We start from the raw sequence: 17,924 nt of genomic DNA on the forward strand, positions 1-17,924 counted from the left end.
ATATATATATATATACACACACACACACACACACACACACACACACACTTTTTGTTGTTATATTCAGTTTTTTTGGTTGGAACGCATATTTTTTTTATATTAAATTAGGATATTTGAAAAAAAAAATTCAATTGAAAAATATCTATGCATATGTATTTTTTTATTTTATTGTTTTTATGTGGATTTTATATCATTTATATATAAACTATTTAATTATACCACTGTAATTTCTTTTACATGGGTCTTTGTTGATGACAGTGTGTACAGCCAAAAAAAAAGAGTGTCTTCGTATTGCACTTCTTCCCACTATGTGCTGCTACTGTAATTGAAAATGATAATGACCGTAATTAAGCTTCTATCATGATTTTAATCGATCTGGCATTACTGATAGCAGAGATGAATGTGAAGGTGGGGGGTGTGGGGGTCATGTATGTAGTGGTGTCACAGTGGCATAATTACCAAAAAACACTAAAAGGTTCGACAAAAAGCTTCATATTTAATGTTTTGATTAAAATGACAATGGAATATGTTTATATAAAATTTATATATACATGTATACAATGTTATCATGTATACCTTTTAATATGCATTATTTTAGGACAAGCATTTGATAAAAATAAAATAAAAGATATAGAAATATAAAAGAAATACACATATTTTTTTATGTGCACTTAATTTTATTTCTTTGTTTGTTTGTTTGTTCTGTATTATTTATTTGCACTATTTTTTTATTTTGGAAATATGTTTCAAGTGTCACCAGGACTGTCACTTTAGATTACATTATTTTAATAAAAAGTTTTGATTTACAGTTTTTTTATATAAAACAATATAAATAGATACCATGTTATCATATATATTATTTTAGGACAAGCATTTGATTTAAAAAGTAAAGGTCTCTTGAAGCATCTTGGAGATGTTGCCACAGTTGTTGGCAAAATTAATGTTTGGAAATGATATTTCCTACTGCCACACTACAGCAAAAGATAGAAATAACTGACCATATATATATATATAAAAGGTTCGACAAAAAGCTTCATATTTAATGTTTTGAAAAATCTCTTCGGAAATGAAGTCTCTCCTTAAGATCATTAGCAGACCATTAGCAATGGCAGTCGGGATCCTTACATCATAGTGCGCTAATTAGGTTAAAAATGCTCATGGCAGGACAAGCGTCTAGCTGTGATGTACAGGGGAAACGAAATGGCCGAGGTTAATTATACACATTAATGGGGAATTATTGAGAGCGCTTGGCCTGCCTTTTAAGTTGTGTTTCTCGACTGAAATGGCTTCCCAAAGTCCCAATAACACTCATGTGGAGGGACATCACATGTAGCACGAACGTTACCTCGTTCAGAGCCGAGAGCGTGAGTATTTTGACAACAACGCGGGGATTATAGATCATTGAGTTGTGTTGCATAATTGTAGATTATTTTGACAGGACGTTGGTTACACTACGGTACAATGTACGTGAGTGCAGTAAACCCAACACACTCCTAATCAGTACCTTTCAAAACTGGGCCGTGGTGAAACCATACAAAGTGTGCTTCTAAATGTTAAGCCTGCTTCCCACCTCTTAGTCAGGATCCCGTTGACAACTTGGAAGGAAGCCCTCCACCACAATCCATCCCCCCCTTTCCAGGCCTCACCCATAACAGAGCCAGAGGGCTCCAATCTGGCTCCTTCTAAGAGTCCTCCAATACCCCAGTATTGATTGTCTCTCCACCAAAGCCAAACCTCAGCTCAGAGAGATTCCACTAAAAGTGTGCTTAGATGCCTCCAAAGACCAGGCACAAGTCCTCAAAAACACCCTGCCGATGGTCTGTCACGACGATCTGAGTAGGTTTTTATGACAGGAAACATGCACACTTTAATGATTGTACTTGTACGCCGTAGTTAGTTCTTCCATTAGGGATCTTCACAAGACTTACAAACTATATTCATTACTATTGTATTGCTTTTCTGTTTTACAGAGTCTTGGTGAAGTCAAAGAAAAACTTGATGTCGACTCAGGGCATCAGCATTGTGTTTGGACCGACTCTCATGTGGCCCGAGTTTGAATCCGGAAACATGGAAGTCAATATGGTGTATCAGAATCAAATGATGGAGTCCATTCTCATTGAATGTGTGGAGATCTTTGGACCGGAGGGCATGTAAAGTCACTCCAGAGTATTCTGGAAAAAGAGACTGGAAAAAGAGTGAGAAATGAAGAAGAAAAAATTACGTGTGAGTGTGTGTGTGTTTCTTGCTTCTGATTTTTTTATATTTGCTCCTTGAAAAAAAAAAAAGGTTCACATAAAAAATAATTGTCACATCTATAATTGTATATATAAACTTACATATAATTATATTTTTGTATAATGCAAATCTCACATTGTATCATACCTCAAAACATCATTGGCAAAATTGAAAAGCTGTATATTTGTACTGATATACATGGTCATTTGTGACAGGGAAATTAACCCATTTTTTGTAAATGGGTTTTGTACACTGATATTTTCTAATGGATAATTTTAGTTTGAAATAAATTGGCTGTAAGCGATTTCTGGCAGTTTTTTTGTCAAACTTTTATTTGGCAGAAACCTGAGATAGCAAACTTGTGATTATTTTCTGGCAGCACATACTTGCAGTCTGTTGCAACAGGTATTTGCTTTGTATTATATTGTGATGTTGTGTTTTATTAATGGTAGATGTACATGTATTATTTTTTTTTTTATTGTAAGCAAAATTTGTACAATTATTTTGTTTTTGAAAAAAGTAAAAAAAACAAAAAAACAATGACATGCCTTATATTGCATTGCATTTTCTGCTCTTCTTCCTGCAGCCTCCTTCATAAACTCTGTCACTCTGTGGGCCTTTTGCATTGTCAGATAACGTACAGCGTGATCACATCGGTTTCTAATCAAACTGCCAAAGTCCTCTCCAATTCTCGAACAGCAGTCTCTTTTTATTTGCTTCCCGCAGGCCAGTGCTGAGACTGTCTGCATGGAATGTGTTTTTAATTCCATCCCAGAGATAAGAGAGAGTCTGTAATTACGGGAAGAGCCATCCCTCCTTGTAGCTTTTTCCCTGCATCAGATCCCTCATAGTTTGGCATCTCGAGCAGTAATGATGAAGGGGTACTGGAGGAACAGGAGGGCGACATAAACCAGATTTGCGGGTTGTGCGTCTCTCTAAATCTCGACTGAAAATAACGCAGTGAAATGAGATGCAGCTTTTAGTGACCTCTCTGGCACAGCTGCACTTCACTCAGGGACCTTAACGAGTTCGGCAGGCCAAACCTTTGAAAAGATACACACATACTTGTTTTTTTCTCCAACCACAAAAAGTTTACAGAGAGCTTGGATCCTGTATTGAACGTGGTGGCTTAGTTTGTCGTTACGTTTTGACACCTAAAACAAGTTTAACATGCCAGACAAGCTCGCTTACTTCAATGCTAGACAAGAAAATCCAGAAGAAAAAAAAAAAATTAAGAAATGCAGCCTAGAAGTATTAAAGGACAATAAAAAAGAGCAGACAGCCATGATTATGATTCTAATGCAGACAAAGCCTTACTTTAAATCCACCCTGTGATGTACACTGCTCTATTGAGATGGAAATTGTCTTTTAAATGACATTTGAATAACAAATAAAAACTTTTTTTATTATATATATATATATATATATTTGTAATTGATATATTTAAAAACATACTTATCCAATATACCCAATTATAGACATTCCTGTCTGTGGTTTTGTTAGGAGGAGAGAAAAAACTGGTTTGTTTGCACTGTATGGGACTAAAATCAAAATGTCTCATCAGAATTGTACTTATGTCATGATAGCGGTACACTGCGGTGTTTTATTTCACACCGTCTTGGTCAAAAGTAGGCACTGAACATCAGCTGCCCAAGCAGAGCCGAGAGGCCATGCTGTAGAATTCATTCTTGCATTAAATGCTTCAAATAACAAGAAATCAAAATGTGTGGGTGGATGGACTGAAGTGGTAAGTAACCCAGGGGAGAATATTGGCAGATATTTGCTGTGTACATGAAGCGAACGCCCAGATTTATTCTGTGCTAGAGCCCATGGTCACATGACACTGGGCTTTGTGCAACACAGCTCACACTTTGAGAGCCGTCGTACTGCAGGTGGTGCTTAGCTCATTAATATGTGCAAAATTAACGTCTCCCATCAAATTGGCTTGTGAAAAGGTGTGGTGCATTTTGAGTGTTTGGAATGTGGTGTGAAGTGACTAAATCTAAAAAAAAAACATTTCAGTATTTTACACAGTTTGTTTGCTGCACAGATTTTGACCTTGCCAATATAAATTTAAAATATATACACTACCTTTCAGGGTAGATTTTTTAAACGTCTCATTTTTTTAAATTATAAAAATACAGTAAAAATACAGTGATATTGAAGAATATGATTGCAATTTAAATGTTTTCTATTTTAATATATTTTAAAATGTAATTTATTCCTGTGATGGCAAAGCTGAATTTTCTGTCAAATCCAGTCTTCAGTGTCACATGATCCCTCAGAAATCATTCTAATATACAGATTTGCTGCTCAAGAAACATTTATGCATAATGCATTCTAGCTAAATAAAAGTAATTTCTTTAAAAAACTCACTGACAAAACTTTTGAATGGCAGTGTGTTATTATTATATATATATATATATATATATAGTATATATATTAGTGCTGTCAAATGATTAATCGCATCCAAAATAAGTTTTTGTTCACATACTATGCGTTTGTGTACTGTGTATATTTATTATGTATATATAAATGCAAACACATGCATGTATGTATATATACATACAGTGGTGTGAAAAAGTCCTGTTTTTTTTATTGTTTGCATATTTGTCACACTTAAAATATTCAGATCATCAAACAAATTTTAATATTACACAAAGATAACCTGAGTAAATACAAACTGCAGTTTTGAAATTATGATTTCATTTATTAAGGGAAAAAAGCTGTCTGAGATGCCTGCCATGTTCTAACCACCAGGCCCCATTAAAAACAGCCTGGGCTCCAACAGAACATGGCAGCATATTGATAGCATATGACTGAGTCGCACGAGGACAACTATGTCTCTCTCTCTCGCTTATCCGTTCCTCCAGTCTTCCTTTAAGATCAGGGATCAGGGCAATGTTATATGAACTCAGAGTGAAAAAAGGAGACGCATTCTACCTGTTAGTTCATTCAGGGCCTCTTTCTCATCCTGTGTTCAGAAATAAACAAATGATAAAATCACACAACCGTACTGTACGACCACAAACAGTAGTACACACTTCCCCCTTGGTAATGGTATAATTGGACAGCGTGCCACAACATGAGCTGGTGTGAAAAAAATACTAAAATAAATAAACTGGCATCAAGCAGCACACAAAGAGAAAATAAAAGCTTTTTTTTTTTTTATCAGTCCACTCCCAACAAATCATTTACAAACCCTTTAAAGTACTTCCCTTGCTTTAGAAAGTAAACTATTTAAAATATAATATATAGTAATAACACAGTTCTTCTTCTTCTTCTTCTTATTATTAAAGGAATATTTATTCTGACAACTGTAGAATAAAAAAAATATATATATATAAAAATGGATATGGGACACTAAATTTCAATCTAGTGAAATTCACCCAATATAATGTGATATATATTACAAACAAATTTACAAAAAAAACAAAAAAAACTACCCTCTTGACTTACAGGGTAGACGTTTGAAATAAGATTATTCCCTTTATTAAACAGTTATTAGAAAACCATTAAAATAAATACATTAATGCTTATGAAAAAATAACTCCCTAGTTTGGTGACAATCATGCTCAAACTGTACTGTGACCACTAAATTTTGCTCAAGTCAGAACTTGAGGGTTCTCATTAAAGTGCCATTTCCATTTTCCATTTCCTAAATCCTTTTGCTGGTTTCAGATGAGGCTGTGATGATTCTGTGTCGTTTCATTTGCAGTGAGTCGCAGCTCTAAATTCTGTTCTGGTTACAGCAATGAGCTTCGAAATGATGAAATGCTTGAGAGAATGCTAAAAGTAATCTTACCTTCACTTCCAAGTATCTAATAATTGAGATACCATTATCTGGTAAAGGTCTGAATATCATATATAAACTCAAAGCTGACCTTAAACAGATGAGGACTTATACCTGAAGTTGTATCAGATCAAATTCACTTTAGTGATTCCCCAGTCAGATATTAAAATATCTACAAATGTAGTCATATTATGTGAATGGCAGCTCTCCAAGCTCTGTGCTACTCCAGTGGGACACCAAACATGAACTGGAGAAGAAAAATTAAGAGGACCGCACATTTGTTTTGCCATCGAATTCGGCCGGCATTAAATTAGCTTCATATCCCTAGAACACCATCAGTGAGAAAACAGCAACAGGCCAATGAAATGGTTTAATGTGCACTGAGTTTTATAGAGGTTGCTATTAACTTTTAATATGTGGGGTGACATTTTGTGCCGAAACAGCAGGTTATAGGCTTTATGGCGTCATTAGGTCCTGACCTCAGGTCGGCCCGGAGTAGATGGCAAATTCATCTGACATTGTGGGATAAGGTGGAAACAGGTCAATCGCATCCATATGCTCCTTATAAATAACACAAGGATGAACAAAAAGAGGCAAATCCAAAGCGATAATGCTTTGATAACTCATGCTAAATATCATACGGCACACAAAAGTATCTCACTGACTCTCTAAAATATGAAATACATTACATATGGAGGTAGGATATTAGGACTATTTTTCTATGAGCTGTAAAGGAAGCACTGCTACTTAATGAGGAGTAATGAGACTAATCTTGGACGCGTGCGAGGAGACGGCGACGTGATTCTATTTGAGCCTTTAATTTGAATCCTCCGTCCGACGCACCTGAATAATCGATGCATCTGAAATAATAACGTCAGAAAGTCCGCAGCTTTATTGCGAGAATGTCTGATAATAAAGGAGGAATCCTTCAATAACTCTTGCAATAAAAGTCAGACCTCTTTTAATAACACATATGTTGGCAGGCCTGAAGTGGGCCGTGTGATTGTGGCATTGCTGTGATGTGAAAGCAGACACTTACATCTTAATGGAAAATCTGACAGGCCATTGTTAGTTTGCCCAGATTTTACATTTTGCAAAAACATATAAATAGCTAGTTACCATGCCCCCTTAATTATGCAGCGGGTTCCCGGTTACAACGTACAGCCAGATCTCCGACGCAAGGAAAATAAAATAACCATATTTAGATTCAGCCACAGTCATGGGGAAGCCTTGCATCAACCTTTACTGAGCCTCGGGGGACTTTGTCACAACCTGGCAACCTCAGGTGGAGCGAGAGCCCACAACATTTCAAGCCGCAACTTGGCTGCCGCTCTGTCGGAGTGGGAACCAAAGACTCCAGAATTCCAGGCTGGAGTCCTCCGGCACAAAGGATAAAAATGGATATGAACCGAAATATGAGGTGGGCCCGCCTAGGCGCAACACGAAAGCGGTTTCAGGTTTTTTGATTGTTCTTTTTTTCCATTAACCACAAATATAAAGTTGCTTTTTTCCGGCATGAGAACATTAAAATCACATATACAGGTTTTTCCTAAATAATAGCCGAGAGGTAGAGAGGATTTTACGGGTCATAAACACTCTTTCACAATGAGGCTGGAGATTAAATCATAATGTATTTCTTGGGGGTCACGTCATGACATGTGCTCCTCTGTTAACATCCTGTCACAGTCGGCTCCCAGGAGAGATCTGAAACTGTCCCCCAGAGTGTCCCAGGAGAAAGCGTGGAGGTTCACCTAGGAAAAAGAGAGTCAGAGAGTAAAGGGGAAAGAGATGGGAAAAGCAGAGAACAGTGACAGAATTGGAATTCTATTGTTTTATGACTAGTTGAGCAGTGGCTCTCAAATGGGTTTGCTTCAGGATGGAAATTTTAATAATTTCATTTTTTTTTAAATTATAGAGTTAGAGTTGAATATTTGTGTGTAGCATTGCTTTTTTTTCTCTATCAGACTTGCGGCCCACCAGTTAATGGCTTTTATTGATCTTGCTGTACCTCTACAATGGAATAAAGAGCTCATCTTAACTGATTTGTAGTACATCTTCATAGCACAAAAGAATTTAGGCTACATTTTTAGATTTTTGATTACTAGTCATGTATAAGCATCGTGGGTGAATGTTTATTCACAGTATTTTATGACTAAAAAGCACTAAACATGTTAGAATTCTCTGTAGGAGTCTTTGCGGTTGATTTGATTCCCAGAAAAATTAGCATTGTTTACCTGCGTAACATGGTGTCTGACTAATTGCGGACGCTTGCAGAAGTCTTGTAGTCTTTTACACAGCTGTTCAGGTGTTGAATACAGATATGTTGCTGCAAGAGGAAAATACATATTTGATAAGTCAGAAACCTCAAAGAGCAGATGAGATCGCAGGCACTTTCAGCATAAAAAATTCAGCTGACACCATGCTGCGTGATGCTGTACATTATTGAACTGTGGTTATATTTACTTATTTATATACAAATTCCAGAATGGTTTATGGCAAATTCTTCAACTGTGCTTTAAGATGAATACGTCATTATACACAGAAGTTGAACATAGCAGCTTTGCCTGTGACAATAAATCTTCTTTTGCATATGAAATTGAGCTAGGCAAATCATGAACATTTTTACCAGGGAATATTTCAGGATAGACCAAAGCCTTCGGACACAGAGGGTAACAACCACAATGGACCGCTTCTAACCTGAAAGAGAAGATTTATGTCATTTAAGATTCAGTTCCATAGTGTACAGTATTGACTAAATGTATTGAAATGACTTGGATGCATTTCCCCAATTAGCAATTTCTAAAACAGCACCATGGAAGTTCAGCGCTATAAAGCTGACTACAAACCAAAAGAGTTGCCATTACTGAAGAAAGTCACCGTAACTGGATGAGGGAAGGTTATTTTTCCAACCTACCACCCGCCGGATAAAGTGGCACCTTGTACTACACCTTGATCAATATCAACCGTTACACACAGCAGATCAAAGCATTTCAAATCATTTTACTAACTCAAATACCTAATGCATTCTTGTAAAGCTACCTCATAACTATGGCATATTTTTACACACTATCTCATGCTTTTAGTTCATCAAATAGTTCAATCTAGGGCAAACTTTGCTCCCAACTGATTCAACTCATTTGAACCCCTATTGCTGGCAGTGGAAATGACCGGCTGTTTAAATATTTTGTAGAATGAGTATTAATATTTAATGAGTCTATCCATCTCTCCCTTCACCATCAGATCCTCATCTCATTTCCCATGCTAAAACCATGCATATTTTAATATCCGATTAGCCCTCTGCCATTCACGGCTGAAATTTCAAAATTCTGATTGAGCATTGGGACAAATCTCCTCGAACAATCCTGTGGATTTGGAAAACGTCTCAGAATTGCAAAGTTGCGTTTCAAAGTGGTTTGTAGTGTTACATATTTAATGGTCGCTTATAGAATGCTAAACCTTCAGCTCTGTGACATAGGAAAACAAAGCATATATATTTCTTTCTTTCTTTTTTTGAGCACAATCCTGCAGTTGCAGGAATCATGGATGATCAAGCAGTTTTGGTTAAAGGTGGGCAACATACCTGACCTCACATGCTTTCTTGCATCTGTCTGCACCTTTGTTTAAATGTTTTCACATGTGATAAATCTTCATTTTTAAAATGTCATGTTAAGTTAAAATTAGTTAAACTTTTAAAAACAGATCGTGATACCCCTGTATTCTGAATAATCTAGTCATCACCTGCCAGCAGACACATGCTAAAAAGTCCAATGCATTCTCTATTCGCACAAAAGCAATAAAACAACCACTTTTATTCACATCTCTTTATTCCAACAAATTATAAACCAGTTGGAAGAAAAACAAAAAAAGAACACATCACCTATAATTTCTCTACAAAGGAAAAAGCAAAACAAAAGCACAACAGTCACCGTCCTTGAGCAAACACCAGAAAGTGAAGGTTTAGTGTAGTATTACCTACTCTGCAACGTCAACATCCCCTTCCCTGATCAAATTCACAGTGAACACAGTAAATCAAAGTCGCTCGGCTGGAGTCTATGACACAGCCCGTCGTATGAAACTGATTTAAGGTCAGTTCCATGTCAATGCAGTTAATGTGTGAGCGTGCAAATGCTTATCAGGCTTTTCATCTCAAATATAATTAGGCGATCATTCTGCTTGGCTGCCTTACTGTTTTTCTGGAGGGCACGGATGGGCGTCTGCTGACAATTAATCAGATTAGGCTAATTTCCACAATAACGAGGACAGAACACGGTGGAAAAAAATTCCCCTTGCGTGGCAGAGTTGACAATGAGAAGCCAGGACTGATTGGCAAAAGCATTTGAGCAGGTGATTCGAGTTCCGAGGTCTTACGGCCTCTTTCTCATGTCATCAGTTCTTTGTAGCAAAATTGATTTAGAAAGTGGATGTTTCTTCAACTCCAGGCACTTTTATGTCCTAGGGGCTGATTTTTATTAAAAAGAACAGATTTGAACTTTTCTCTTTTTTTTTTTATTTATATGAAGGCCACATTAAAACATCTCAAACTTTTTATCATTTCTTCATCAGTTATTTTTTAAATACTTTTCAAATGTATTATGTAAAGATTTTATTGTTTTACCCTTGTCCCAGACTTATATTAAAATCTATCATAAAATGTATCCAAATATTTAATGTAATAAATCTAATAAATTATTTCATTGTACACGATTTCACACGAAGCTGTAATTAAAGCTGTTCAACAATGCAATTGTGAACTGTGAATTCAATTGTATGTATTTATGATATATAATAAACTAGCTATTAGCAATAGACATTTAAAAAAAAAAAAAATCATCCCATAATGTTAGAAGATACGTGAGAATTTTCAGTAACACTTTAGAATAGGGAACACATTCACTATTAACTAAGAGTTTTTCCTCAAACTCCTAAGTTGATAGTAAGTAAGGTAAGTTTTGTTTGGGTCGGGTTAATGGATCTAGAATAGAGTCATACAGAATAAGTGTTTTTTAAGTACAAATAAACAGCCAATATGCTACTAGTTAATAGTGAATAGTGTTTCCTAATCTAAAGTGTTTTCATTACGTACATAAAAAAGACAATTCTCTAACTATGGTGTGCTCATAGTTAAGGAACATCATAGCCTTAATTACTCAAATGAGATGTTTTTTGGAAGTTAACCATTATTAAAGGGGTCATATGATGCGATTTCAATTTTTCCTTTCTCTTTGGAGTGTTACAAGCTCTTGGTGCATAAAGAAGATCTGTAAAGTTGCAAAGACTAAAGTCTCAAATCCAAAGATATATTCTTTATAAAAGTTAAGAGTCAGCCACACCTACCTAAAACGGCTCGTTCTAACACGCCCCCACATATCTACCTCACTATGTGGGAAGATTTGCATAACACTGCCCAAATGTTCACGCAAAGAAAGGCGGCGTAACTTTTATTCTCACTGTAGTATTGTTGCCGCTGCCGCCATGTCGTGAAGACGCTGTGTGCTTCGTTGTGAAAGTGAAACTACCTCGTTTGGTCTTCCAAAAGAGGACGATATCCGCTTCGTCATGCCTAGAGCTGATCTGTGTTGGTCGCTGAGGAAATACATCAACTTAGTGCTGTGGATCACCGGATCGGCTTTCACCGTGGACGAAGCCCGGGGTCGTCACATGTGGTTGCCGCTCCTTCGTCGAATCCGCCGGGCGCGCCGTTCTCGACCCCGTCGCCTTTGCTCACTCTTGCCCGGCCTCAGCTCACGCTAAGCCGTGGATTTCGCTCACGCTAGGCCGCAGTGTTTTTCGTTGTGAAAGCGAAACTACTTTGTTTGGTCTTCCAAAAGAGGACACGGCTACAAATCAGTGGTTAAGTTGTATTTACAACACTGTTCCAGAACAGTTTAACCCAAATATTCAGATGTATGCAGCACATTTTATGGAGGACTGTTTACTGATCCTGGGAGAGTAACGTTAGACTAAAATGCCGGCAGTTATAGTGGAGAAACAATAATGTACAGTATGTGGAAAATAATGTTTATTAAACTTTAAACCGCATAAACACATTTCATTACACCAAATACACAAAATAATGTACTTTTTAGCAGCATCATATGACCCCTTTAAGAAAAGCCGACAGCAGGTGTTTGATCAGTGTTTGAACACACACATTGCCTGAGGACATAAACGTAAAACACACACAGCTGAGGAGTCTCCTTATTCCTCCTCTCCACTGGACTTTAATCTAATGAAATCGAGAACAACCTCAGCCGTATGTAGTACGAGTCCCAGAGGGAGCGCGTGTCTAAACCGTTACCCCGCAAAGCAAAGGATGTTTCCATGCAATCGAAGAAAATTCATCAATGCTGTCATCTAAAAGGATGTATACATTTAGTCTACAGAACAAGGATGAGTGAAATCCCCAGTGTAGAACGAGCCCCTGCTAGTGCACTTGGGATCAGTGCTACCTTGGCCCTGGGCATTATCAAACAAACTCTTCAAAAGTCAAGCACAGGTGACTGAAGATACTGATCCAGGCGATGCTGAACACATCAAGGGTGGTGCTTTCAAAGGTCCCTCCAAAACACATGCAGTACCCTCCTGACAGTGAAACACCCCCCAGATAGAGAGGACAGGCCTCTGGGATTGAACGCAACCTTTCAATTACACCATGAACTTTTTTTGGGCCTGTTTGGGCTTTGGAGATTTACATGCTCAAGGTAATCCTCACGTTAAAATGTGACATGATGGAAAAGACTTTCTGCATCCACATTATGAAACAAACAGAAGTTACTATGAAGTATGTGGTAATTTACTAATACGAATGACTAAATTCACCAAAAGTTTTTTCGAAATTTCATAAAAACAGCAAACGAAACTTCTGCTAATACATTAACATAAATAAACCATTTTGGTGCCTTTCTGTTTGGAGAGAACATATTTCTGTGACAGACAGCAGATGAAACTCACATTGCTACTCCGAAAAACTCGTGCTTGGCCGTGGAAACGACGACATCTGCTTGGCACAGCGCTTTGAGGTAATCTTCCTTACTGGGCATGAAACCCCAGTGCTGGATGTGGTCAACCAACTGTTCTTTGGCTTCTAAAAAGATGTCTATAGTGGGAAGGAACGGAGAAAGGGACAGAAGCCTCAATATCGATGTGTAGAGATTAGCGAAGAGAGGGATGTTTAAAGTTTGGGTCATATTTTGTGAGGAGATAAAATAAGCAAGGTCGTCATACATTTGGACATAAAACAGAGAAGGGCACAAATAATCAATAATGTGATTCTATTAGCAAAATCAAAATAGATTAAAACCGTTTCAGTGTGATTGCCTTCCGAGCAATCGTAAACCTAATTTCATAACATGAGCAACCTTTACGATCTGTTTATTTCTTTTGGTCCTGCAGCTGTTTATGCCGTGATAAAAGTTTGCATCTCAATATAAGAGATTGTGTTTCCTGTAAGTCTAGCTTTGGCAGCGTTAGACTGTGTGGGCACATAAATGAAATGAACACAACGCCATAAATACTCAAGACTGTCCGAAAGATATTAAAACATAATTGTCCACTAATGGGGAGTGTATTTCGCCAATGAAAATAATGCCTGTGTGCAATAAACAGATGATCTTTGAACCTAAAGCGATGTACTTAACAAATTTGTTTCAAAGTTAAACATGTAATTACTTTTGTGCATGACATCAGAGGTGTCAACCAACCAAATCATTCTAAATATAAAAAAGTAGGAACAGAAAGGTAAGTAAGTAAATAAATAAATAAAGAAAGCAAGCAGACTCTGGTGAAGAAAAAATGATATGGCTAAGTAACTGGAATATTTTGTCTGAAAGAACTGTTGAATAAAAGCAATATCACATTATAATTGTTTAATTATATCCCCATCTCTAATCCCCACAGCACATGATGTACCTGGAACATCAGTGAAGGTCTCTCCCAGGACAGAAACTTCAAAGCTCAGCTGTCGTTCTTTGAGTTTCAGTAAGGTCTGGAAGAACAGCTGTGGGTCTTTGTCATGTTCCCTTTAGCCAGACAGAGACACAGCAGAAACAAAACACTATTTCACATTTGGAAACAATAGTTTAATTACAAAGTAATTAGCAGCAGGAAAGTCACAAAAATATTACCAAAAGAGAGTATTTATATCAACAATATGCATAGTATGTCAATACCAAGTAAGATAAGAGCACAACTTAAAAAAAACAGAAGATATTTTTTTTTCCTTTTACATAAGACATGTCTAGGTTTAGGTTTATGATTAACTTAAGGTGTAAATGGAAGCATCCTCAGCTGTTTCTTGAAGGTTGTGGTGATCTCAACAAATACAATTATAAATAAAACTATTTTAATGTGAAGCTGAATATATAGAGAGAGTTTTGTTTAGTAAGCAGTGTTGACAAGTCTGCATTTTTTCCCCCTAGAATTGGGGTACTTTTACACTAGCTAGTTGTGGGGGCCGAGGGTCCATCCCCCTCAGTCCGTTCGCCGTGGAGCCCCACCAGTTGTACCCCCCTAAGGACAGCCCTGCACATAAAACATATGCGAATAAAGCACCATTTCCATCCAACGAGTCAAAGAGAACAAAATCGTCACTTCCTGGTCAACTGTGGCACTAAATATCACTAAGAGAAGCCACTGAATATAATAATTTTCATATATGACATAAATTACTAGCACCTCAGATCGAGCAGACGTAACAATAAATGCTGTCAATGCTTTTGGAGGTGGACGCTGCCGTTTGGGAGCGTAGTCATGTAAGACAATTATACAGAAATACTTTGACCACAGACTTTGCTCAGGCATTTCAGAATGACCATAACAACATATAGATGCTGTGAACGCGATCGGTCCGCTGCTAGACAAGTTATCCCGTCTCAAAGCGCAAAGTCACATGACTTTTTCGATGCGCATGAAGGAATTTATACGGTAAATGTTTCCATCATAGTTTATGCTAATTTTTTCTTATTGGATAAAAAGTTTATCCTACTCAATAACTCAATAATCGCTAATTTTTTATGTGCATTTTTAGAATTTATGTGCATCTTGGCATTTCCATCTAGCGTTTTTTTTATGCGATATTCCAAAATGCGCATAAAAATAGGTGAATGGAAACACAGCTACTGTTGATGCAGCCTGTTTTTTAGTTTGATGGTTAAAGGGATCTCTTCCCCCTCAGAAAGCAATTTTGATGGAGGGGACCCCGGATGGAGAGGAAAACCATGGAAAAAAAATAGGCTAGTATTGTTTCACAGACCTGGCAACCCTGTTAATAAGTGAACTTTAGCTTTGACAAAAAGTAAAATAAGTATCTTTATTTAACTCATGTTTTTATTTTTGCAACCCAAAAATATCCACACAGATTTTGTAGCCAGAAGGCCACTTTTTTTTTTTAAATGACTTTCAACTTTTGTATGTTTACCCATATGTTCAGATGTTATTGTGGAAATAACACAAAACATACTGAGAAAAGGTAAAAATCTGTGATGTGATAAAACGAACTCTGATGAAATGTCAGTGTTTGACATTTTCAATTTTGACTTCTCAGAAACGTTTATACAAATGGAAATGCTAATACACTTATTTAGATTTGAGGTGCGTGGTAAGAGTTCTGAAAGTTCCTCTTCGAATCCCAGCTCGTATACCTTAATTACACATCTGAAGCTGAGGCCACATGTTCTGTCACTGTGATCCAGCCAGGCCGCTGATTGCTGGTGTGCTTCCATTAAAGTTCTGAGCCTAGCCAAGAGATCTGGTGAGCAGCTTCACAGCGATCACTGGCAATGCTTCATTACCTCAAAAATAGTTCACTCTGAAGTGTGCCTTTAAATCCAAAGCACACTTTACAGGTTTTAATAAGATTAAATTAAGAGTACTTCAAATAATGTTTTATTAAATGCTATTTAAATGAGAAGACTATGAGAAACTCAGTGAGTATTCTTTCCCAGTCATATGTACATGTATAAAATAAAATAAAAATAAATAAATTACAAATTTGTATTGTTGATTGTTAATTGAGCTTCATGATTATTTTAGGTTTTGATAAAGTGTGCCTAAAATGTTAGGGCAGAAATAACACACTTTCCATCAACTGACCACAATCTTTCTATTAAAAAAGTAGGTGCACAAACCCCTCAGTGCATTTCATCCACTGCGAGACACAGCCCCAATTTTATTCTGCAGTCAAAAAGACTAGCATTCATAACCTACATGCTAACAACACATCTGATGAAGAAGCTTCCCTCTGAATACAACGACCCTCAACGCACGGGTTTGAAATCCTTCTCTTTGGCCCAAACTGCGGGCCTGAAGTCCTTTTCAAAACCCTGACAGTCGAGTGGTGATCCATGCGGCTCATCCTCTTGATAAAGCGGAGGTATGTTACTGAACAACGGCCTTACAGAGCTCATACACGTCGCACAAAAGAGGCTTTGACAAATCTCTGAGCTCGTCAGCACTGCCGTTCTGTATACGGTCTGAGAAAGAGCTCTCTTCACAAAAATGACGATGTTGAAGGTCAAAAACAATTACCGGGGCAGAAGCGCTTTGACAAAAGACACCTCCCACTTGGGTGGAATCTCCTTAGATGAGGTATTAGTGAGGGCTTATTTCATCTCATTTCCGGTTCTTTTATGTTGCCTTTCCCCCATGGCTTGACGTTGATTCCCTCATTAATTTTGCAGCCTCTTTGATTCGCTACATTGTGGATGTGATTGCTACCTCCTCTGGACTAAGACTGGTTGACCTGCGGGGAGGTGACATGGCGAATGCAGGGATGCCTATTACCCGGCCTGTCAGTCTAGTAACTAAAACAGCCTTCATGTGGCCGTGATGCCTTATTTCCTACTGACAGCATAGCGGAGGGTTAATTAATATGTCACTTATGTTATGCAGGGATTGCTGGGGCTCAACATGCCTCTCAAGCTAAAACTGGAAGAGAGGAGACCCGAACAGATGCACGCAAACATGAGTTCACTAACATGCACTCGGCATTAATGCAGATTAATAAGTATACAACACAAACATATTAGTGATTAATTATTAGACGCATTTCTAGGAGCTACACTTAAGGGGCATTTTAAATGCAGATGTTAATGATGGATGGCAAACTTACGGATGACCCAAATAAAGTTTGGGGACATGATACTGTTAGGGGAAAACAATCAGAAAAACAATCCAGATGTAACTTTCTAAGCAGCATACATAATAAAATAAATAAATGTATTTACTTTATTTATTATAAAATATGTATTAAATATATTATACAGTTATTTAAACATTTAACTGAATTAAATTAAATTGTACACACACTACCATTCAAAAGTGTTAGGGTCTGTAAAAGCAGCTTCACAGCGGTCACTGGCAATGCTTCATTTAGAAAGAAGTCTCTTAAGGCTGCATTTATTTGATCAAAAATACAGTAAAACAGTAATATTGTGAAATATTTAAAATAACTTTTCTGTTTTAATATATTTTTAAATTGTATTCCTGTAATGGCAAAAAAAGCTAACATGCTGATTTGGTGCTCAAGCTGTGATACTTTTTTCAGGATTCTTTGATGAATAGAAAGTTCAAAAGTTAAATATAGTTTTGTAACATTAAACATTTATTTACTGTCACTTTCTATTTTTGACAATTTACTGCATCCTTGCTTATTAAAAACTATTTATTTTATTTAAAAAAATGAATAAATCAAATCAAATCTTACTTATCCTAAACTTTTGATCGGTAGTATAAATGTCCAAAAGTTTTTATTTGTTTTTTAAAGTCATAAATATGTCTTATTTCCCAATACTAAAATGGGGGTTTTTCTTACCCTTTGACCTCCGAGTGCAATGAGACAGAAACCAAATAAAACAAATACGAAAAAAAGGTTTCTGCAGGGACCCTGCGAATCCTCATT

The 17,924-nt window shown here is 36.9% G+C and overlaps 2 protein-coding genes across 5 annotated transcripts in view; one reads left to right on the forward strand and one right to left on the reverse strand.

Annotated features, from left to right (window-relative positions):
• LOC107709415 (rho GTPase-activating protein 15-like) overlaps window positions 1-2,218 on the forward strand; it is a 38,443-nt gene extending 36,225 nt beyond the window's left edge. The window contains exon 14 of the mRNA XM_016513871.1: window positions 1,971-2,218. Coding sequence (XP_016369357.1) covers window positions 1,971-2,154 — 184 coding nt within the window. The 3' untranslated portion in view covers window positions 2,155-2,218. The remainder of the gene's footprint in view (window positions 1-1,970) is intronic.
• Window positions 2,219-7,062: 4,844 nt separating this feature from the next.
• The window catches only part of LOC107709416 (glycosyltransferase-like domain-containing protein 1), a 41,167-nt gene continuing 30,305 nt past the window's right edge, over window positions 7,063-17,924 (reverse strand). For 3 of the 4 annotated variants that reach the window (XM_016513873.1, XM_016513874.1, XM_016513872.1), the window contains 5 exons: window positions 13,937-14,046; window positions 12,980-13,124; window positions 8,655-8,725; window positions 8,263-8,354; window positions 7,063-7,779 (listed from right to left, as the gene is read on the reverse strand). In XM_016513873.1, coding sequence (XP_016369359.1) covers window positions 7,678-7,779; window positions 8,263-8,354; window positions 8,655-8,725; window positions 12,980-13,124; window positions 13,937-14,046 — 520 coding nt within the window. In that variant the 3' untranslated portion in view covers window positions 7,063-7,677. The remainder of the gene's footprint in view (window positions 7,780-8,262; window positions 8,355-8,654; window positions 8,726-12,979; window positions 13,125-13,936; window positions 14,047-17,924) is intronic. The other variant, XM_016513875.1, reaches the window with a different exon arrangement.

This window comes from Sinocyclocheilus rhinocerous, unplaced genomic scaffold, assembly GCF_001515625.1.
Source record: "Sinocyclocheilus rhinocerous isolate Xijiao unplaced genomic scaffold, SAMN03320098_v1.1 scaffold416, whole genome shotgun sequence".
Lineage (NCBI taxonomy): Eukaryota > Metazoa > Chordata > Actinopteri > Cypriniformes > Cyprinidae > Sinocyclocheilus > Sinocyclocheilus rhinocerous.